The sequence below is a fragment of the Chelmon rostratus genome, chromosome 2, assembly GCF_017976325.1.
Source record: "Chelmon rostratus isolate fCheRos1 chromosome 2, fCheRos1.pri, whole genome shotgun sequence".
NCBI classification, from domain to species: Eukaryota; Metazoa; Chordata; class Actinopteri; order Chaetodontiformes; family Chaetodontidae; genus Chelmon; species Chelmon rostratus.
The window spans coordinates 18,809,074-18,832,164 of NC_055659.1; the positions used below are offsets into that span (position 1 = coordinate 18,809,074).

Genomic DNA, 23,091 nt, shown 5'->3' on the forward strand with positions numbered 1-23,091 from the left:
TTTGGTGTCACTCTTATCTGAGCTGATGGATTGGTTTTGGGAAATTTAATATCAATTATTAACTGTCAACCTGCATATATAAATACAAAAACCCACAAATATACAGTAAGAACATGCAACCTCTGTTTGTGCCACAATAAAACCAACCAATGAGTGTCTTGTCTTATCCCTTGAGGACTCACTAGTTTATAGCTGGTCACTCAAAACATTTTTGATTCTTGAAGTTTCAGAGGTTTTTGCTAGTTAACACAGCTTCCTGCGGTCCATGCCATTAAACTGGAAAACAGCAGCATCAGTGTTTCCCAAATCTAAATGTCTGTGAGGCTCCAGCCAAGTACATCAAGAGACAACAGTGAGCAGGATTCATTTCAGGTGCATTGATGCTTTATCCTTTGTGCAGTTTTCAATCATATCAGTATTTGAACTGTATAGATTCAATCCTGCCAAAACTACATGAGCTAGTCCGCTGAGTCTTGAAATTAAGCACCACACTTTGACCTCAGTAAGAAGTGAAAGCACATGTTAAGGCTCCCAACAAGATCTGTTCTGCAGCTACCCTGCAGCTGTGTTTCCCTCCAGCAGATGACACCAGTGGGTCAGTGATAAGCTCACTGAGAGCAGTAGAGCTCATTGTTTGTTCATGTAGAAATCTGCTCCAGGAATATTACAACTTTTATTAAGCACACATACGGTCATAGACGTGGTATCTGTACATGGTGTGTGGTCGGCCTACAGTTTGATCAGATCCTGTAACATGTTGACAAACTGTGGACGTATAGATCAAACGTGACACACAGAAGATTTAAAGCTGTACAATTCACGGCAATTCATGGTGGGGCAATTTAAAAGTGTGTGCCATTTTCATAAGGCTCATAGCAACTGCACTGATTAGCATGAATGAAATTTCAGGCAGGCCTGCACACATTATAAAGTCTAGACACATAAGAAGTGAATGCAGACCTGCTGCTGCTGCATGACTTCAGTCTAATAATATAAACATACAATTTTAGTATTATTTCACTTATTATTGTTAGCTATCATTATTAAAACCACGTTTGCGCATTGGAGAGCTCATTATTTTAAATGAAAAGACCTGTTATGACTATGTCATGTGAGGACTTTGACCTCAGTTTTCATTGGACGAGCTCGTGCAACTTCTAAATAAATCTGCGTCTAATCACCAGGTAGGTCAACGTGAAGGTTCCCCTTCAGTGGCTTGGTTGTCAAAATGTTTAAATGTGTGAGATTTAGGAGTGGATGTGGAGAATTCGGGAGGGATTTATGAAGCTTTTTTATTTTTTTATTTTTTCAATTTACGCCATAATAAACCATTTGTAACCGCAGACGCAGTGAGCCATAGTTTATGTCATCATCCTAATAACCTAATTGGGCTATGTTTCTAATGTGAGACATTGTTTGAGCACTGTAAAAACATTTATACTCTCATAACAGTGCGCGCACCCTCCCTTCGCTCTGTCCCTCTTGACTTGGTGACAGACCTAAAAGCCTTTTGTTGCAATCTTAGCCAATGGAGACGGATTACGACACCGGGCAGCTGAGATATATAAAGAGCCCCTTTTTGACCGCACTTGCACATTTTTCAGTGACACTTCTGAACATTCACACACCTCCATGGACTAAATTGTACAGAAGAGCCCAAAACAACCATTATACTACACGTGAGCGGGCTATGCATTCATCAGACAGATAATTTGTTAACTTTCAATCAAACCAGCCCGTACCGAGACACACTGGAACGTACTTTTTTTGTTTGTTTGAAAATTGATTGCAAAACCTCCTGCTGCTGAAAAAAAGGCAACTTAGGGGTGATCGTATTGGATTTGATGCATGTCACCGATTCCCTGCCTTTTGTAGGATAAGGCAAGGAGCGGCGCGCATCCGAGAGAGGGGATATAACGGGATAAAGCGAGTAAAAAGACAAGAAAGCGAAAGAAAAAAGTTGCATTGCCTGGTGTCCACGCATCGTCATGCCGAGGTACAACTTCTTACTGTGCTTGATGGTGCTCATCTCCCTGGGACAGTCGGGGAGCGATGAGCCCAATCTGCTGCTGCCTTCTGCCAGCGAGACGCCCACGGATGCCGGGCTGTCCCTGCTGGACGAGGACGCCGGTTCCCACGAGTGCTCCGCCTGCGTTTGGAGGGAGCAGAGCAAAGTGCTGAGACTGGAGACCATCAAGTCCCAGATCCTGAGCAAGCTGCGTCTGAAGCAGGCGCCCAACATCAGCCGAGAGGTGGTCAATCAGCTGCTGCCCAAGGCGCCTCCGCTCCAGCAGCTCCTGGACCATCACGACTTCCAGGGAGACGCGTCGTCCCAGGATGAGTTTATGGAGGAGGATGAGTACCACGCCACCACGGAGTCCGTGATCACCATGGCCTCTGAGCGTGAGTAATAGTTTACAACCCAACAATATTGTCTCCAAATGCGTCATGCGCGTAATTGCGGAGCAGGCCTGCTGCGTGGACAGCGGAGCCTCATTCAAGTCCGTGACCTAACCTACTTTTTGAGATTCATATTGGGTGTCCACTCTGTGGGTCTGAAGTGGACTGATAAAACTGGATAAATGTCTCTGGTCAGCTTGGCCACGGCTGTCAAAATAGGCTAGGGATTACGCGTGAAGCTGATAGATCAATAACCAGCAGCCTCGTCACTCTGAGACAGACAGCTCCAATATGGCCTGATGAACTTTTGTTTTCATGATGATGATGATGGAGGGCTGAGTCCTGCTGGAGAAGTGCCTGAATATTGAGCTGCAGAACTCCTCAGTCCACCTGCTGTCATGTTCAAACTTTCCCTCTATCCGATGATTGTGTGTGTGCGTGTGTGTGTGTTTGACAGGGACTAAACGCGTGACAGACCCGTTTGAATGTCAAGTGCATTATTAATGATAATGCAGCATTTGGCTGGCAGCCGCATTACTTTATCCTTTATGTCTTTTTTCTGCGTAAAGGCCCTGAAATCCGGAGTTATGATCAGGTCGTGAGGCCCTCTGATCACTGCCCCAATTTGCTCACCCTCTTATAGTTTCCCATAAATCCACAGATAAACCACAGGCAGGCCCCTTGGAGACATTTTATAAAATTACTGTTGAACCCTGGCAGCTGTGCTCTATCGCTCTTTTATAGGAGGCTCTACCGGTCTCCCTGCTGTTCATCGCAGTGAGAAAAAGTGTGTCCAAAAAGCTGCTATTGTTCCCCTCATGCAGCGGCCCCCCTCGGCCGCACTTGCCTTTTAAATGCGAAGTTTATGGGCGCAGCTCGTTTTTTTTTTCACCACGAGTACACAAAGACAGAGAATCACTTAGGGTCGAGGGGAGTGTGTGACCTTTTCCTGGCGAATCGTGGGGTTCAACAACATTTACACACGTAATATATTCTGCACAAGGCGGATAAAACACACTCCAAATAATCAGGGTTTTTTTTTTTTTACTGCAGGAGTGAACAAAGATATGCCTGGCTCCAGGAGTCTCTGGCCCTGTGTTGCATTTATTATTGCCTCATTTTAATATCTATCTATCTGGTTGGGGTGTATTTTAATATCTTGCAGTTTAATAACACTTCCTGTCACCTGACCTGACAGCCCCCACCTGTTATAGCAAATCAACCCTCACTTGAAGTATAAGTGCAGGCTCAAATGTCATCTATATGATCTCCATCTTTCCCATTCCTCTATCAACGCTTTTAAACATTTGTTCTTTTACAGATTGCCACATGCAAAAATCTACATGAATCTTGTGCATGTTGTAGAAAAAGTTCCCTCTGACCGTTGTTTTTGCTCTGGCCTGATGTGAGTGATGCTGTTCAGTCCATCCTAAAGGAGAACGGGCTCAGCGATGTCTTGTACCTTACAGGTGAATTAAGGAGGCGTCGTGAAGCATTTGTCGGGTCAGAAAAAATAACAGTCCGTTATTTTTTGGACATTTCCACAAAATAATCGTCAAATTAGCGCTTCAAGTTCTAATGCAATCTCATGCTAAAGCCCTATCTATCTATCTATCTATCTATCTATCTATCTATCTATCTATCTATCTATCTATCTATCTATCTATCTAGCTCACTCCTTCATTGGATGATTCCCTCTCCACCTGTAAATACAGACGAGATGAAAGACACTCATCTGTACATCACACGGCAAATCAACAACATCCTCGAACTATGTTTCTGACTGTTTGCCTCCCGTCCTTAGCACCGCCACACTCTCTCTCTCACACACACACAGAACAGCATGCAAAGTGATTCGATACCTTCTCGAGCCAGAAAAGGGCATTATGCATGACGCGGGCTAATTGCGTATTTCTAACGGCCTCATGCCAGCCAGAGGAGCTAATGACTGACATTACTGCTGAATCTGTCATGTTACAGCACTTCCTCTCTGTTCTGTTTGCCTCATCTCTTTACGTCAGCTGCAGTTTTTATCATCTGCTCCTCTCTCTCCCACCCCTCACCCCCTCCCTCAACAACCACCCCCCCACCTTCCTCCCCGTTAGCCCCCGCTCTCCTTCCTCTTCTTTTCTCCGGTACTCATGGAAGAGTTGAGAGAATGAGTGCATCTCGTTTGCCTGTGGCGCCTTAGTGATCCCACAGGATTAAAAGTGCCTTTTCTGTCTCTCTGATAGAAGGAGGACTTCAAACACTATTCCCTGTGCACCTCGAACCCAATCACCCTTTCACGGTCGTGCACACTGCCTTTGATGGGCCATGTGGGTTCACACAGTACATACTGAACTGGACCCGTGCCAGAGTTGCTTCTTAGTATTCACTCAAGGTACGTGGGTGCCGCAGTGGGGGTTGAGAGGGTCCATGCTTCCTGGTCTCTAATTACTATGAAATTTCATGGAAAAGTACAGCTATTTATATCATAGTGCGGCACTAAAACATCTCCCTCCATACAGTGTGTTGTGTAGGTAACAGCTCCGCTCGCTGTTCATGCATAAAAAAGACTCTGTTTGGAGTTTATCAGGGTCATTTTCTAGTGCAGCATTGTGAACAAGTGTTGATTTTTATTAACAAACCTATTTGCATTAACATATGAGCAGAATTGTTTGTATATTGATTGATTTGTGTGTGTAATTGTGCGTGAGCGAGCGTGCAAAGCATGTACTTTGGAGCTCAGTGTGTTTCGCTTGAGGTGGGGTGAGGATTTGACCCCACTAGTCTCCCATTTGTCACCTGTCCAAGACATTTAGAGCAGACCTTCCTCCGCCATCACTGACCTGCTCCTCTTTCATTCTCTCTGTTGCTCTATGGATGTTTTGAAGCTGATTAACTGCCCACTATTCAACTGTTCGAGCAAATACTAAAAAACAATTTATTCTGCCAGAGCACGCCAGGAAAAATATGAAAGAGAAGTGGCACCTCTGTGGACTAAGAGTACTCCTGGTTACATCATCTGTTGCACAAGAACTTAGTTTAGGTTGTTTGTGAAAAGCTTCCTTCATCATCTTTGCCTTTTACTTATTTTCTCTTCAGTGACATTTTGAGAGGTTTTGAGTACATATTCATCAATATTGTCCAGTAGCGGAGAATCCAGCAGAGAGCAGCACTCGCTTACCCTCCCTTCAAACCTTCATTCCATGTTTAAATTTTATTCCAGGCACTGACACATGTCCACAACACAGGAAATCATGGCTGTCTGCAAGGAGAAACTTTACCTTTATTCCACATTTGACACATTTCTAATGACCACTCAGCTGCACTTGAAGCTTTTCACTTTGTTGAACTATTTTATACCCACATTTCATCCTGTCCATCATGATTGTGTGTAGGCTAACATTAGGAAGTGCTATACTGGTATTATTATGTAATCCTGTTAAGATGAAGCACATTCAGTTCAAGCACAGGCTTACACAACTCCTGAGTACATGAAAATGAACGTCTACACACATGTGTACAGATCTATACAAATTTCCACATGTGCACACTTGTGTAGACACATGAGGATGCTCTCTCTCTCACACACGCACCCTCACACACACTCTCACAGTCACACACACACTCCAGAGAAAAGTTCTCCTATTGACAAAAAGGGTCACAGAGTTCACAGCTATGTGATATATTGGAAGAGGAGACTATTAACCTCATCGGGTCTCTTTCTTTGGCAGCAAAGACGAACCGGTAGTAACTTGAACACTTATCCCCCACCACACACACACACACAAACACACACACACACACACACACACACACACACACACACACACACACACACACATCCACTAACCACTCCCACAAAAAAACAAGTCTTTTATAGTGTTGACCCTATAAAAGGGTCATTTCCTGAAGGTGCAGGAACCATAAAAATTAAGAGGGAGAGCGCTAAAAGGACAGAGCAGCAGAAGTCGGACTGTCTTCAGCTCACTGGCCAGTGTTTGCTGGAAGTTGATGACTATGTGAGGTTTTTATAGATTTATTCATTCCGTGGAGGTCTCAGTTTGACGATGACACCTGTTCTCCCTGTGTAGTTGCTAGCATCAGTTGAGGGAAAGATAAACGTTGGTGTTGAATTGTTTGGACGCTGGGGGGCACGACCGCTTTGTTTGAAAAGAAGTAAAAACTTAAGAAAGAAAGGTCTGTAGGACTGTAGAAATTGCACAACATACTGTCAACTTTATGGGTAATAAAATTTCAAAGGGACCAAAGTCTATTAATACGGGGACAAAATTTCCCCAGGACCTCAGGAATCTCACTCCTTCCACCCTCCTTCCTCTATTCCCACGCTCCCGTGTACCAGTCCCTGCAGCCGGTCTTTTCTCTTGGCATCTGGGAATATGTTGCTTTGGAATTTAATGCATGCTTTACCAAAAATACAACACAGAGAAGTTGGGATGTAAGAGTGCATTAATGTTAATTTGGAGGCATGGCTGTGCAGGGATATTTTTTTGTCTCCTTATAAAAAAAAAAGATGATCTGCTTGTGAGCACTGGTGAGCTCCTGGCTGCTTCTTGAAAGGATTTCAAAGAGTGTGGTTGAGTTAGGTGCACCGCGGCTCCATGAATGGGGGGTGGAGAGAAGAAGGGAGTGAGTCCGCAGGGAGCAACAAGCAGCCCTGTCCTATCCTAAAGGGACAGAAATCATGGAAGGGTTTTATAGGTACAATTAAAAAGACCTGAAACAGATGTTACGTTTCACTAATAAAGGAAATAATTACTTCACACCAGTAATTAAGCCCTGTGTAGGGACATGAGTGAGGAGGAGGAGGAGGAGGAGGGGAGTGAAAAGATAAAATGGAGATCATTGAGGGGATTATTGTTGATGGATGCGTTCAGGCTCTGTGTGGTCGTGTGCGAGGAGCTGCTGAGGATCAGTTTATGGAAGAGTCCATTAAATCTAAGAGGCGTTTAAGCAAAGGAAATGCTGCATGGGCATAATGCAGGATCCCATGAGGGAGCCACTGTGTCGGAAAGAAGCACAATTAACAGTGGATTACCTCACAATTATCTACATGAAAATTTAATTAGCCTCTTTTCTCCTGCAAAGGAGAGCAGCTTCTCGCTGTATTTATCACCTGTGGTTGTATTTCTGCCTGCCATACCCACATCACCCCAGGAAGTTCATTATGGCAGTTATGAAAATGCACAGAAGTGATTTCTTTAGGGACAAGAGCCACATTTGATTTATATAACATACAGCGCAGATGGATAAAGAGAAGCCCATAAACGGAACGATAGATATTTTTATGTTGCATCAAACAACCGTGTATGCAGAAAATGCTGCCCACAGGGAGGGTTGGCACGATCAGGTCACGCTAACTTTGTCTTTAGAGAAAACTCTTGGCGGAGACTCTGACAGATTTTGGAGGCTTCAGGGATTTTTTTTTCCGGTAGTAAGTGAGTGTGCCCAAACAGAAAGACTTCCAGGGAGAGATATGACACATTTTTACATGCTATAAGGTGATCAGCAGTATTCAGCAGTCAGTGTGTGTGTGTGTGTGTGTGTGTGTGTGTGTGTGTTTGAGACTATAGCATGTGAATGTGTTCTTGTATGAAAAGAGATTTAAGGACAATATTTTTAAGAAAGCAGCTCTGACCTGCAACAACAAATACATGAAGTCCAGGAAGGCTTATCGAAACACATGAAACACAGTTTACACATGAGAGACATTACGTAACAGGGAAAAAAACTGAAAGACTAATTGAATTAGAAAAATCAAACAGAGATTAATGTAGAATCAAAGTCTAGTGTGAATATTGGTGAGAAAACTAGTTTTTAACCTGCTTTTAGACACAATCATTGTCTTATATATTTTGGAAGTTTGTTCTCGCTATGTGGAGCATCATAACTAAATGGTGCTTCTCCGTGATTGGTTTGGAACTGTTATCAGACTGCTACCAGAGAAGCTTATGATGTCTCATATGATACAAGACAAAGAGGAGAAAGTAATCCAAGTTTTGTCTGTATCTGATCATTGATTTGTTGAGTACACTGGTTGCTGAGTCTAAGGGCGCGTTATCACTTGGACAGAGAGATAAATGTGGGTGTCATCTGCATATTTAGTAGAAGTGTTTTTATTATTTTGTGTGTAAAGTATATGTCAAATGTCAAGAACATTTGTGGCACAGGGACAGATTTCTCACCTCTGTTCCCGGTAGGTACCTCCTGGTTGGTCGTTCATTCCAGCAAACACAAATGGCTGGGAAGCCGGTGAGGGATCACATCTTTGTCAATGCACGACGGACAAGGATCAAACCCACTGGTCCTCAGTGTCACATATGCACAGCAATATAAATTCATGGAGCTGTTCTCAGATGATCTATGGAGAATCGGACCTGGTTCCTACTCTGGTTTCATTGATCTGCATTAGTGCTGATCTCAGTGCATGTTTTCCTTGATAAGATCTTAAATTAACAACTGAGTTGCTATTCTTAATTCTGTTTGTGTTTATCCTATAAATGTGCAACTCTCTAAGAAGTAACATTGGATAAAACATCAGTGACCATATCTGCCAGAGAGAAACCTGACCTACAAAATGTGTTAGCCGGTGGTTATCCAGTACATGTGTTGTGGGTCATTTGTAGTTTGTTATATTGTGGAACAGGCTTAAAAATGGGAAGGCAGAGTTGTAGAAATTTTGCTCCATCGTACAAGCAATGAATGAATTCAGCCAACTTTTTGGGGATTCTGCTCAAACAAGATCACAACAGAGGATCGGCACTCATCCTTCTGATACAAGTTTTTCTTTAACTGCCGAGATGAACAAACCAAGTTAACAACCAGCAAGCTGTTTCAGAGTAAAATCGTACTCTGTCGCTTATTTGTGCAAATGTTGTGGCGGAGTTTATATGTTGGGTTATTGGTCCTTGTTACACTGAGCAATAGTCCAAAACTGAGTCTGATGATTAAATCATAGCTGTTGTATTTCTGTGGGCCAGTCAGGTTATAGCCCTGCACAGTTTTGCAGACTTCTTTGATCACGTTATTCTGCAGGGCACGACTTGATGACCATGTTAACCAATGAAATAACTAAGATCAACTTACTCAGTGACATATGGTCAGCCTGCAGATGAAGACATGATCTGTGTGTTACATCTGCAATAGATTTAAATGTCTGTCATCATGAATAATAATAGCTGTAATTCTAACCATATAATTACTCAAGTGTTTATTCTCTGTCTTCCGTTTTCCATCAGTCACCTCTGGGCACCCGATGTGACTGTTGTCAGGCCATTGAACAGGCAGTCAAATCGGGTGCCGCTGTGCTACGTTCCCGCTGAAGCCCTTGCCTTGGGGCTTCAGCCATTTGTGAAACAATTATCTCTCTGGAGGGTCACTGCCAAATTGAATGCCAGAGACACTTGGATAAACTAACACACTGCAGCACATTTCAGAGAGAGTCCAAGACTAAGAGATACAACTGATGTCTATCAACTAAATTGTAGTTTGTGATTTTTAGAGAGTAGATGCAACAACACCACTCTGATGTATTTTTGGAACCTTGGCTGAAACTCTCCGTAGGTGAGTAAATAACTGTGAAATCTGTATTGATAACCACAATACAGAGGCACTGCAGTAGCTCACCTGGTAGAGCGTGTACCATGTATCAAGGCTTATCAAGTCCTTACCCCAGCAGCCCAGGGCTGTTTGCCGCATGTCGTCCCCCTCCCTCTTTCTCTCTCTTTCTCCCTGCCTTTCCTGACTCTCTCCAGCTGTCACAATCATAAATAAAGCAGAAATGCTTTAAAAAAAAAACCCCACAATGCAACAAATACCATATAAAAGCTTAATAATAACAAGATTAGAGTTGCTACTTTGGGTTGGTGTGAGTCCACAAAGCTAGTGCTGCTCTTAGTTCAAACATGAGTATCCCTCAGCTGTGATAGTTTTGAAATACAATGCCTGATCACTGGTGTCTTAGACATCATCTGGCAGTGTTGTTCCCCGTAAATACAATAAAAAAGAACCTGATGGCAGCGCTGAATTCACACGTCTTAGTAGTCATTCACAGTCTTGTTTAGAAATCTGTTGAGGAGTCAAAAGTTTTGGGTTTGAACTTTTGCAAACAGAACATTGTCCTCTGACGTTAGTGTCTTGTGTGCATGTGTGGATGCACACAGACACAAGCGGTGAGACCCCAGCATGCTTCCTGCTGTCCAGCTGTCCACCTTATTGCAGTTCACTGCACGCTCGCTCTTTTTATCCTCTGTCCTGCTGAAGATGTCCCACGGACGTTCCCCTTATAATACAGACAAATACCATAACCCCAACACTAAAAACACTGAGCTGTTGGCTGAGGACGGTCAGTTTGGAGCTTGTGTATGTTGTGTGTTTATGTGTGGTTGCATATTTCCCTCTGTGTGTGTGTGAGTGTGTGTTTGTGTGTGTGTGTGTGTGTGTGTGCGTGTGTGTGTGTGTGTGTGTGTTCACTGAGCTAGAACAGGGAGCATTAGGAGGTGTCTTTTGTTGCTCCTGGGGGGCTACTGTGCTCAGTCCTAATAGGAGTCTTGTGCCTGCCGTTGTCCCAGGGGAGGGCTTCTGAATGAGGGGGTCTAACTTCACACACCCCCCCGCTCCTCCTCCATCCCCAGCTCGAGCCCGGCCTCCCCCACCACCCTCTCCCGTCCCTTGGGACTGGCCGAGAGACAAAGAGGGAGTGGGGCTGGGGTGGGATGGGATGTTTGAGGGGGTGCACTGTGGCCCCTGTCTTATTAGAAGGGTCGTGAACGTGTCACGATGATTAATATGCCGAGGTGCGTGGGGATACCCTAGAGTCACATTTATTCAACATGAAGGCTCCCAAACACACACTCACCACAAAATGGCACATTTGCATTTCCCATTAAGAAAAGAAAATATAGATATATATGCAAATGAAACTCCTATCTAGAATTATACCATTATGCATTATCCATTTGGACATTAACAATAAGTGACCATTTCTCTCCCCGCACCATTTCAGCAGCAGATTTTCACCTGACCGGGACAAGTTACAGCATGTGTAAACAATATGCACACGGCTGCCTTATGAGAATTTGGATAAAAGAGTGAATTCTATTGAAATTCTTTTCAAATATGGGATACAAGTGTGAAGGTCATTTTTAAATCAGTCAGTGTCAGTGTGCAGCAAATTCATAGTTTTCTTTACTTTTTTACTTTGCTGCCTGATATTTGCCAACAAAGTAGTTTTAGGTTTTCAACTCTTAAGCTAACACAAGAGGTGTTTTGTTCTGTTGTGGTGACTGGAATGGGCATCTTATAATTGCAGTATAGTGAGGTTTCTCTTCATTGCTGAAGTTTATAGCACAAGGATGTTCGGAAATCATCAAGTCTTCAAAAAACGTAGAAATCTTTGTGAACTTATTTCCTTATTTCTATATGTCTTGTGCAAGTCAAAGATAATTAAATAACCATTTGACTAATCAATAATCTACCATTTTTTCCACTTTGCTAACATTTAGGCACCATCACTGGTAACACGTGTTAACTATTCATTGTAGAACTACACCTTAACTTCCCCTCTCCATCTGTTGGCTCATGCTCCTGCACCCCTCAGTAACGTTACTGCATTTGGTTATTCAAAGCATTTAACTTTGAAACAGGCCACGCTTGTATTAAAATGGACAGATGGCATGCTGAATAAACCCTTATATTCTATAAGTCTCCCCCAACATGCACGTATAGGAGGCTCTGGACTAACTATGGGACACAGGTACCCAGGGAGTCCACCAGATGTTTGATAGGCTCACCTGCAGGCCTGCTGCGTGCTGGCAGTAAAATTCATGCGCTGCATATGCTGCAATTATACCACAGGGAAATAAGCTGCCGTAATAATGAAGTAGGCGGGAAACATGAGGAAGAAAAGCAAACAAGCCTGTTTCCTTTGGAAAAACACAGCCTCTGTCCTTACTTACTTACTTTGGGTTTTACTTGGTTTTTACTTTTGTAAGTAAAATAAAAAGAGTTGCACTGCTGCATATAGACTAGAATCTAGCTTCACCTTCAGTTTGACTGAGGCAAGAGGTGTTACAGCTCCAGTAGGTGGTGCTGAATGCAAAATCATCATTAATATCCTTACTGCAGGACTGAAATCAGAGTGTTAAAACACTGACCTATAACTGAGCAAATTGTTCAGGAAATTAAGCCGTAAAAACAGTCCTGCAGTAAAACTGTGTGAGCTCTTCCAACAGTAATGTGTTATGGCAGCAGGAGCAAAGTTAGTGCAGGTAGAAGGATTAAATGTCCCATTGGTTTTCTAATCTTTACAAGCTAGCTTTGCTCGCTTTGCACAAGTGGAACGCTCTGCCAAGATGCTGGGTGTAATTAAGCTGCAGGCATTCATCCTCCACGGTTTGCTTCTTTACTTGTGCACTTACAGGATCTATAAAGGCACAAATTGATTTCACCTATCAATGCAGGCATTGTTTAACGTGACATAGCTCATATGTTGTGCATGTGTGTTTAATAACCGGGGTCCTAACTGGATCACGCTGTACGGGCCCTGCTTCTCAGATTACTCCTCCTCAAGAAAGGCCTCTGCTCCAGAAACTGAACCGGTTCAGCTCTGCAGTGTTTGCTGGTTTGTTTCCCCCCCAAGAACTCAATAACAGCGCTAGAAAAACTGTTTGCAAAGGAAGAGCTGGTTGTGTGTCAGTCTCCTATCTGCAGCGATTAAAAACAACAAAAAGTAGTAATCGCAAGCAAACCCCAAGCAAACTGCAGAATCATTCATTCCCAGTTTTGTGCTGATGAGCAAACACAACACCACCCACGTTAATTGCCGTGACCCCAGCAACCCACCAAAAGGAACATTGACATATTGTTTGTCCAGCGTGAGACACTGTATAATTTACACTCACTAATGACTGTCCCTGGAAATACAGGCTGAAGGACCACGTCTGTCCCTGGCTTGGCCCTTATTCAATTTTCGCCCAGGACTCGTCTAATGGATAGTCCATCTGTACCTCAGTGAATTCATATCCCTCAATGCATGCCCATAATTCAATTACAACACTTGTTTAGTGTAAAAAAAAAAAAAAAAAAAAACAGCGTGGTGCAGTGTTCTCTCCTGGTCAATTGAGGTTTGATAAACAATTCACTATTGGCTGGAGAATCTCCACCCTAATCAAAACAAAAACAAACTGTGGCGGATTCAGAGCTGTTGTGTCTCTGAGATTTTTAAAAGATTTTCTGGTTAAAAAAAACAAAAAACAAAAGCGTGTTGTGAAGAAAGACATATTACCATTGCCATGGGTCGACCTTGACCTTCAAACTCAATCTGGCTATTAGGGCAGCCCCTCCCCAGCACCCCTGAGATGTAAAGAGGCTGACGGTTTTGACCCCTGATCCCATTTCTTAACTAGGCTGAGGTGCCAAATAACCTTTTGACCCAGGAAGCATTTTCAGGTTGCCTGGGCAACCTCAGATTTAGCAATGATTGGCAGGTCCCTACAGTTTTTTTTAAATCTGCTTTTTTTAAATGGAGGAACAACACTCGTCTGCGAGATAAACGACAGAAAACGACAGTTTATTTGCAGAAATCTGGGGTTTTAATATGTCAAATATGCTTCGAGAAAGAGGGCAGATTAGATATTCTATTGTACTCTGTTGGCACATTATTATGCCAGATAGATGCAGAATAAATTTCCCTTAATAAATGAACGCTTTACATGGAAATGAATGTATGAATGCAATGGATGGATGTCATTATATCAGATGGAGGTCTATGTAAATGAACCATGTGCAGATTTGACATGTGGTGCAAATCACAGAAACACCAGAGCCGAAGGATCATGACAGGAATAAATCTGCCTATTTTAGGAGACGCCTTGTGTTATTTGACATAACCCTTAATCCACACCCCAAATACATTTCCACCAAGGGTGAGCCATTAAAAAAACTTGAGATGTTTTAATTTTGCCAGTTGTAAGGTAGGGGTAGACCATTTCATTATACTGACCCAGGGGAATCTAAGGTTACCATCTGGCCACTGGCCACCATTACTGATCCTTGTTTTAATATGCAAATGTATCTGTTTGTCCAACCTTGATGTAATCACAAGTGTAACCTGACTGAATGGACAAAACAACAGCACCATGTGCACGTATGATAACCGTCAGCCTTCATGCAGATGTGGCTAAAATGACAGAATGGCAGTGTCCAAAAAAGCCAGTTTAGGTGCTACTGTTTTACTATATCATGCTGTGAAATAAATAGTGATTACCTCCACTGGCTTAGGATGTATATCTGTAAATATATGGACTTAAGGTTTATGTGGAATTTTAAATCCTTGTTAATATTTATCTCAGATCAAAAAACCTAGCATTTCTTCTAGGAAACTAGCAACATCCCATATGTTGACAACAGCAGCGTATTCCAAAACTACAAACTGCACAGCCCTCCTTAATTCATACACTGGAGTCACACAAACACGTGCCAACACTCCTCAGTGACGTGCAGATCTTAGGTCGTCTCTGGTGATCAGTTTTTGAAAAACACATGCGCGTCTTTCTTGAGTCCAAAAAGCTGCAACTGTGATTTCTGCCTGCTGAGGAGTCGCAACACTGTTAACTGCTTACTTTAAAATTTCTGCTTTATTACATTCGGAGAAGTATGTTCCAGGCCCAAAGTGTCGTGCCGTCAGGTACAGATGAACTAAACAGACTGTCAGAAAAGAGATAGTCTTAGCATCTTATTGACTTCTTTAATCTTCTTTTAAATCATGAGCAGCTGTTCATCACTGTGCTGAGGGCCGTGTTGCTCAGAATGACAGGCGATGGAGCAAACACAGCCAGCGTGTGTCAAATCAGAGCGTCCTCACTTGCAATCACTCTGCCTGCCTTCACCAGTGGCACATCATGCACAACACAGTATTTATTAGTGTTATAGAGGAAAAAGTTCAGTACTAAAACTTTCCTGTTTGCTTTGTGAATTTAGGAAAGCTGTGCCAAACAGTCGAAGCTAATGGCGCTTACTCAGACAACTGCTGAGAGATGACTCTGTGTGCCCTGTTTGGGAGTAAATTCTCTTTTATCTTCAAAAGCCCTTGCTTGGCTCTATTAGAGAGGTTCCCTTTCAGTTATGTGGCTGAATATGATTGTAGTTCTCAACAATACATGAATTAGAGTGTTGTGATTTGTTCCTTTGGTGGATGACTGAGCATGGATGCAGCAGTCTCTGTAGTTTACTTCTGCAGCAGCAGTGTAGTTGTGGTGCCGGTGTGGTGCAGAGATGCTCTTTTTTCATGGATTCTTCAGGATTAATAAAGTTCTATCTTTATTTGTGTGGGTCACCTTAAATATATATTTCCAGTCAGGCCGAGGGTCGTACATTGAGTGGATGAAAGATTATGCATTCGCTGTCCCAAACACTCTGTTTTGGACTGTGTGACTGCTGTGTTTGGAGCCAGCGATGCAGGAACAGACAGAGAAGAGCTCCACATGCAGAACCGCAAATTTCATCAACAGAAACGTTTTAGCAGTAATATTTATCACCACATTGAAGCAAAATGCATGTTGCCGTACAGGTATGAAAGAATGAATTATTTTTTGTGGGCATTTTTCTGCCCTTTTTCGATAATGGAAGTTAAGAAAATGACAGGAAATGAGGGGAGAGAGAGATGGCTAATGACATGGAACAACGGTCCCTGATTAGACGAGAACTGGGAACGTTGCAGTTCATGGCCAGTGCAGTGTTAAGTCCTATTTGAATGAGGCTGATGTTGATGGTATTTAGACCGTATACATTACATTTGTAAATGTAACTGTCCTCTTCCCCACAGCGGAGCCCCTGGTGCAGGTGAACGGGAAGCCGAGCTGCTGCTTCTTCAAGTTCAGCCCCAAACTGATGTTCACCAAGGTGCTGAAGGCCCAGCTGTGGGTGTACCTGCGGCCGCTGCAGCAGACCTCCACCGTCTACCTGCAGATCCTCCGGCTGAAGCCCGTCACAGAGCAGGGCAGCCGCCACATCCGCATCCGCTCCCTGAAGATAGAGCTCAACTCCAGGGTCGGCCACTGGCAAAGTATTGACTTTAAGCACGTGTTGCAGAACTGGTTCAAACAGCCACACACCAACTGGGGAATCGACATCAACGCCTTCGATGAGAGCGGCAATGACCTGGCAGTTACCTCGCTGCGACCCGGGGAGGAGGGGCTGGTAAGGACCCTCAGACCTGTCCCTGGGGCAGGGGGGGAATCACTTCCATTGTAGCTCAGATTCATGCAAATGCAAATTCAATCACGGGAGGGCAGCCGAAAGCAAATGGGAGAAAACACCGAGATTCAAAGAGAAATGTGGATGTGTAATGAAAACTGAACTAAAGTTGACTTTCTGACTCTCTCCACATTTTTTTCTTTCAATCTGTACGACTGTCAACTTAAAAATAGAAACGTTAGAGTTAAAAAATTGCCCTAAAAAAGCTGGTAGTTGCTAGTGAGGATGCAATACAGGCAACTAATTTTCAAGTCATTGAAAATTGCTTACGTCAAGTGAGGCATCACAGCAACCATGAGCATGATTGATTCTAAGATCTGTCACCACGTGCACAGCCTTCATGAAAATTGAAGCAAACATGAGTTTCACAGTAAAGGATCGTTCGTCTTATGCTTACGTTTTAAGCATGTGCAAGATGTTTCTCAAATTGCAGTGAAATGGATGAAAACCAGCGGCTGCACAGACAGAGGGGAAGCACATTCAGATTTAAACTAAAAACTAACAAATGATTTGCTTCATATAAAACAGATTCTCAGTGGATGACGTAGGAGCCACATAAACAGGACAGTGTTTGTCCTGTAGCATCAACCTGCATTATAGATACTTAAAATAGCAAATATGACGATGGAACGTTGGCATTAGTAGTGACAGGTAACTCAGTGTGCACCATATTGGCATCAAAAGCCATGATTTGAACCACTGCCAAAGCAGCTAGCAGCTACACTTCTGTAAAAGCACAAATGATTTCAAACAAACAAGCAAACCGGCAGCCAGAGTGGTGTTTTTGCGCTGCATTCATTTTCACAGCCTGAATCACGCAGTCACACTGTAAAGAGAACAGCTTCCCTCTCCCTTCGGTCACAGGTTCACCTAAAACACCGAAATGTATTTGTTGTGTTAGTTTCAGGACACTCATTCTAAATCTGCACAGAAAAAAAAGGGTGATTTTAAGCCTACAGGCATCAAACAGCAGTGGGCAAATGATGTGTTCAAGATGGGAAGTAAAAAACCTCTATCCTGTCTTCAAAAGTCAAACATTAAGTTTGTCATAATTGTTGAAGAGATTATTTTTGATGCTGTTAACATGTAGAGATGCAGGAAGTCTGGGTCATTTAAATTTGTGGAAAATTCTGACAGTAGACAAAAAATAATATACAGCTTAAAATGGGGAGGTTGTAAACCAGTCATGTACCACAGCACTCTATTTGAACATGTCAGTCATGACCACTCTATATTTAGTGCAGTCCAAAGAAAACACAGCTGCTTTGTTTGGATCAGCCTTCACCAAAGTCATCACCACATCCTCTGCTGCTAAGATAATCCTCATCTTCAAGGCTACTAATACTGGAGTAGCATGATCTGCATCATAATGTGCACAAGTCACATTTTCTTCATAGTTGCCTTTTGTAAGTCCTAAATTAAATGTGCATCTTCTGTGCACGTGCACTTTTTTCCAGTTTTGTAGCTGGCACAGCTTTTTTTCTTTCCATGTGACAGCGATGAAAACTGAAATTATTCCGGCATGCACAGTGAAAAGATAATGTATAAACAATTATACGGTTTTGCAAAATGTGAAAGGATCCTAACTCAATGTTCCTCTGAATAGTTTGGGTGTTCCTTAACAGTTTTTCACCCCAGGCTGTGGATCATTTATCCTCATGCTGAAGGGATGCTCCTGGGCCTCTGAGAACAGGATTTTAAAAATGTACTGGCTTTATGTCTGGTGTAATGGATGGGTTTGCACAGATCAGTTCAAACTTCAGTGTTAAAGCAAAACCATCCGTGAACTATTAATCTAGTTAGGAATCCCAGAGTAACTGCGACTGACAGTTACATACAACATCTATGTTGAATTATATAGGCAAGTCATCGCAGTGAAGCAACGCCAAATATTTACCAAGTGGTCATTTGGGTCAGATCTTCACAACACATATCAGAGGTCAGCTCTGGTGTCTTGGCCAATAAATCGCTGCCCTCTGAGCACACAGCAGTGTGCAATATTATTCTTGAACAAAAAAAAGGAAAAGATCAAAAACACAGGCAAGTGTACCAAAATAAAACAAAACACAACAAGCAAAGAAAGAGTCAAACTCTGCTTCTCCCTGATCCTCTGGGTCTTTTTTCTGCAACAAAAGCCCTAAAGGCCAAGCTGACATGGTCTCACCCTGTCGGCCTTTCAGCTTATTTCCTCTTTTGAATGCGTCACAAAAAACTGTGCTTGAGTCCAGCTGGAATCACTGTGGGGAGAGGAAGGCTTTGTAAAACAAACATGATGGAGTAAAATATTTGATCCGCTTGTTTTGCCCAAGGGTCAAGGTTATGGTAGCCTGCAGATGACCTCCTGGGTCAGGGATCGCTGGGTCGGGGAGAGAATTTTTTTTTCCCTCTAATCTGAGATGTAGGTGGACTTCAGATGCTCTTCAGTGGAAATTGAAAATTAAGAAACTTGGGGGCTTGGAGGCCTCGGGGCTGACTATGTAAACCCCATTGTACAAACTGAAATAAATCCTTGACTTCTCTTCAGCGGAAATCACTGTAACATGGCTAATCTCTGTGTTTACATAAGCATTTGCTCTTACATGAGCAAGGAAATGTTTGTGGAAGAGTTAAAACATATTATTCAGAATTTCATGCCACTTTCAGAGAGACTAGATGCTCGAAAATACTACTCTAATACTGGCTCTGACTTCCTGAATTTCCTGCTGTGACAAAAGGTCCGCTGTCAGATCTATTCTGTTGTCATGGTTACTAATCGGAGCAGATTCCTGGTTTATGAAACATTTAGCTGTGTGACTATTAGGGCTTTTCCACCTGCACTTCTGGCTGCACTGAGTCAAACCATGCTGTGCTGATTTGCATTGCCGTTACCTGTTAAAATGCATAGAGTTGCATCAAATGGTGCCCGACCGCCTAAAACTGGGTCACGATGAGTTGAGATGGGCTTCGTCGAGACATAACAGATACTTCATGAGTTTCAGTCGTCCGTTTTTCAAGTAATAAGCGATAGATGCCGAGCAAAATTGTATCAACTGCCTGAAAATCCATGATAAGTAGGAGGCTGTCAACAACACTACACAGTGCAATAGTTAACAGCACTGTGTGTGCTGCTTTTGAACATCATTAACTCAAGACAAGCGCGTCATCAGTTAAAGACTCACCTTCAAGCACGCAGCTGTGTTATAATAGAGACGCAAATCCCTGCTGAGCTGGGCCTAGCATATGTGAAAGGAAAAAGGGTTATAGATGGTTCAACTGAGTAAAGTCGTAAAATTAAATGAAATCAACAGGTTAAGATCACTGGCTCTGTAGTAGTACAAGGTTTTTTATACACCCTAGAAGTGATCTGCTGTGTCACATGGATGCAGTTAACTGCTTGGTGCGATAGGAGACCATCAGGATTTGATGCTGATGTATTGGGACTGACATGAAACACAACAAGCACAGGTATTTCTAGTAGCATTTATAATAGCTCTTTTCTATTCAACTGTCCCAGTCAGCCATGATAATGACTGCGCCTGTACCTGGACTACATTTTAAAAACTGGTGTAATTGGCCAGGAATTATTCCTATGCATGTGGAGGGAACGGTCCCAACACACCACACAGATATGTGTCATACGGTTTACTGACCACTGTTGACATTAATTACCATCCTGCTAGTTCTTTTATGTGATTTTGTGATTGAGCGAATGCAACAGTGAGAACACCCGCTGCTTGTTCAGTCTTAAAAGAAATGTTTTTTGTTGAGATGTTTGCTTTGAAAAGGCTTTTTCAAAAGGAAGTTTTTGTCTATCACATTTCATGAGTGATCAGAAAAAAGGGGTACACTCATGCCATTAACAGTCCAATCCCAGAGGGACATTGCAAACAGTCTTGCACCAAGAGTGTAAGAAATTAAAAGAATACTGAGATCAATACAGAGCTAAAGCTGGGAGGCCGTTAGCTTAGCATTAGCATAAAGACTGGAAACAGGAGAATATAGTTAGCCTGGCAGTGGGCAAAGATACACCTAACAGCACCTTTAAAGATCACAGATTAGCTCGCTGCATCTTGCCCGTGTAATCGGCACACATACAGAACTGTAAAAAACAACTTTTGAGATTTTAAGGAGACCTAAATGTAGCAACAATTTCTTGGCAAATACCTGCTGGGATCTGTAACTGAGTCCAGTCATTGCTGCAAGCAACCAAGCAACCAGCAGAGGCACAGAAGGGCTGGGTGGGTAAATAAAGTAAATAAATAAACTTCAATTTATGTACAGATGGCTACATTTACACTAAAATGATCTCTGTTGTGCTGTTTGTTTTAGCATCGTTTCAGAAATAATCTCCATCCATACACACCTGAAAACACATATCACATGATCGTTCACCTGGTCAAACTAAAATGGGGTCAGCGGCATGTCTGCCATGTTTTAGGGGTTGTAAAATGCTGGAGTAGTGTGGATGCTGTGCGTCAATGTAGCAAAAGTGAATGTAGCCTAGCGCAACATGTTATTGAGCACATTAAGGGATATTTAATGGTGATGTCGTTTGGACAGAATTGTCAAATGTTTGTGTTTTCCTGTTTCCTTGTCAGCCATGCTGTTGCTGTTGTTCTCTTATAACCACCTCTTTCTCTCTGTCCTGCCCCTCCTCCCCCTGATTCCAGCAGCCGTTCCTGGAAGTGAAGGTTCTTGAGACGACCAAACGTTCTCGGAGAAACCTCGGCCTGGACTGCGACGAGCACTCCACCGAGTCTCGCTGCTGCCGCTACCCTCTGACTGTGGATTTCGAGGCGTTCGGCTGGGACTGGATCATTGCCCCCAAACGCTACAAAGCCAACTATTGCTCCGGCCAGTGCGAGTACATGTTCATGCAGAAATACCCGCACACCCACCTGGTGCAGCACGCCAACCCCCGAGGCTCCGCAGGGCCCTGCTGTACCCCGACCAAGATGTCCCCCATTAACATGCTCTACTTCAATGACAAGCAGCAGATCATTCACGGCAAAATCCCAGGGATGGTGGTGGATAGATGTGGCTGCTCTTAGGCTGCAGGGGAGACGCACACTTGTGTACAGCCACCATCGCATCAAACCACCCAAAACCCTTATGGAGCTCTCCCCTGGCACCAGAACCCACTCCTCGGCACCAGATCTCACTTTTGCTAAGCCACAAAATCATTTCACTGGGTTTCCATTTTTCCAGTAAATAAATTGATTCTAACTGTAAGAAAAAAGAAAAAAGTTATAAATGAAACATGAATCAAAAAAAGGACTGAGTGATGGAAATACGGTACATTATGAATGATTTAAAGAGGTTGTCCTTGTGGAGCAGCTTCAGAAAACGGTAAATGAGACAAAACTATGTTATAGAGTACGTGTTAGTTTTGTGGGTTTTTAAAGATTTTGTTTTTTAAATGGCATCTTTGTGAAATGTCCAGGTTAGTGGATTGAGATGACAGGAGACATGAGCATTTACAATATTTTTAAAGTAATTTCAGTCCTGAAGTGAGTTTGGAAATACTTAATTTCACAGATACACTTACTTACGGGTGAGATTTGATCCACAACAATGTTTGCAAGGGGGCATGATCAGAATTATTTTGCAATCTATCACTTTAACAAAAAGAACAAAATCCGTGCTAATGTGAGGAGGGTTTACCGTTAGAAATACTCTTAGTATAAATCCAAAATCTTGTTTACACATGTTTAGAGATGTGCTCTAGAGATGTAAAGTGTTGAGGAGATCCAAAACCAAACCTATACCCTCTATTAATGTATAACACCCCAGTGTGACATTCCCGAGTATCTACGAAACCTTTCACAGTTACTTTGATCTTTTTTTATTTGCAGTCTTGTAAAACTCAAAAAGGAAAAGGGAGAGAGGGGGTTATACTATTTTAACTCTATCTTTCAAAGCGGTTGATAAAGCCAGTATAGCTATTTCTGCCATTCTGCAAAAGAAGACAATACAGATTTAGGTTTCACTTGCACACTAAAGTCTAAAACAATACTGTAACATAGATGCACTCTGAAGTGATTCAGCACCGCCTGGCAGAGGAGGAGGAGCAGGGTCCTGCAGGATGACAAGAACCCGACAGATCTCCTTTCTTCTATCTAACAAAGGGAATTACACTTAAACTCCTTCAACTTTTGCATTTAATGTTTAAATCAGAGACGTAAATGCACTGTTTCATAACTTGAAGAGGCGTGGGACTGAGCGTGTAATAACTAACAGAGAGCAGAATCCATACCCTGAAATAAAACCCTCCAGGGTGTCAGTACGCTCAAATGTCCACCCTGCTGTAGCCTGAATGAATAATTGAGCAGAAAATAGCACAAACGTAGTTGCAGAATTGCCACTAGAAGTTTACACACTCGTTCTGACACCAGTGTTCACATCTGTGTTGAAGAAAACAAGCGTAAATTTAAAAAGAGCAGTAGCTTCGTC

At 42.7% G+C, this 23,091-nt stretch overlaps 1 protein-coding gene across 1 annotated transcript; it reads left to right on the top strand.

Annotated features, from left to right (window-relative positions):
• The first annotated feature begins 1,988 nt into the window (after positions 1-1,988).
• Positions 1,989-22,733, top strand: LOC121611761 (growth/differentiation factor 11-like). The gene is made up of 3 exons (XM_041944448.1): positions 1,989-2,403; positions 16,229-16,602; positions 21,309-22,733. Exons 1-3 carry the CDS (start codon positions 1,989-1,991, stop codon positions 21,687-21,689), a joined length of 1,170 nt encoding a protein of 389 aa, XP_041800382.1. The 3' UTR covers positions 21,690-22,733.
• Positions 22,734-23,091: the final 358 nt, after the last annotated feature.

Coding starts and splice junctions, on each gene's coding strand:
- LOC121611761 (XM_041944448.1), top strand. CDS start 1,989: ATGCCGAGGTACAACTTCTTACTGTGCTTGATGGTGCTCATCTCCCTG. Junction 2,404..16,228: donor GATCACCATGGCCTCTGAGC/GTGAGTAATAGT, acceptor TCTTCCCCACAG/CGGAGCCCCTGGTGCAGGTG. Junction 16,603..21,308: donor GACCCGGGGAGGAGGGGCTG/GTAAGGACCCTC, acceptor CCCTGATTCCAG/CAGCCGTTCCTGGAAGTGAA.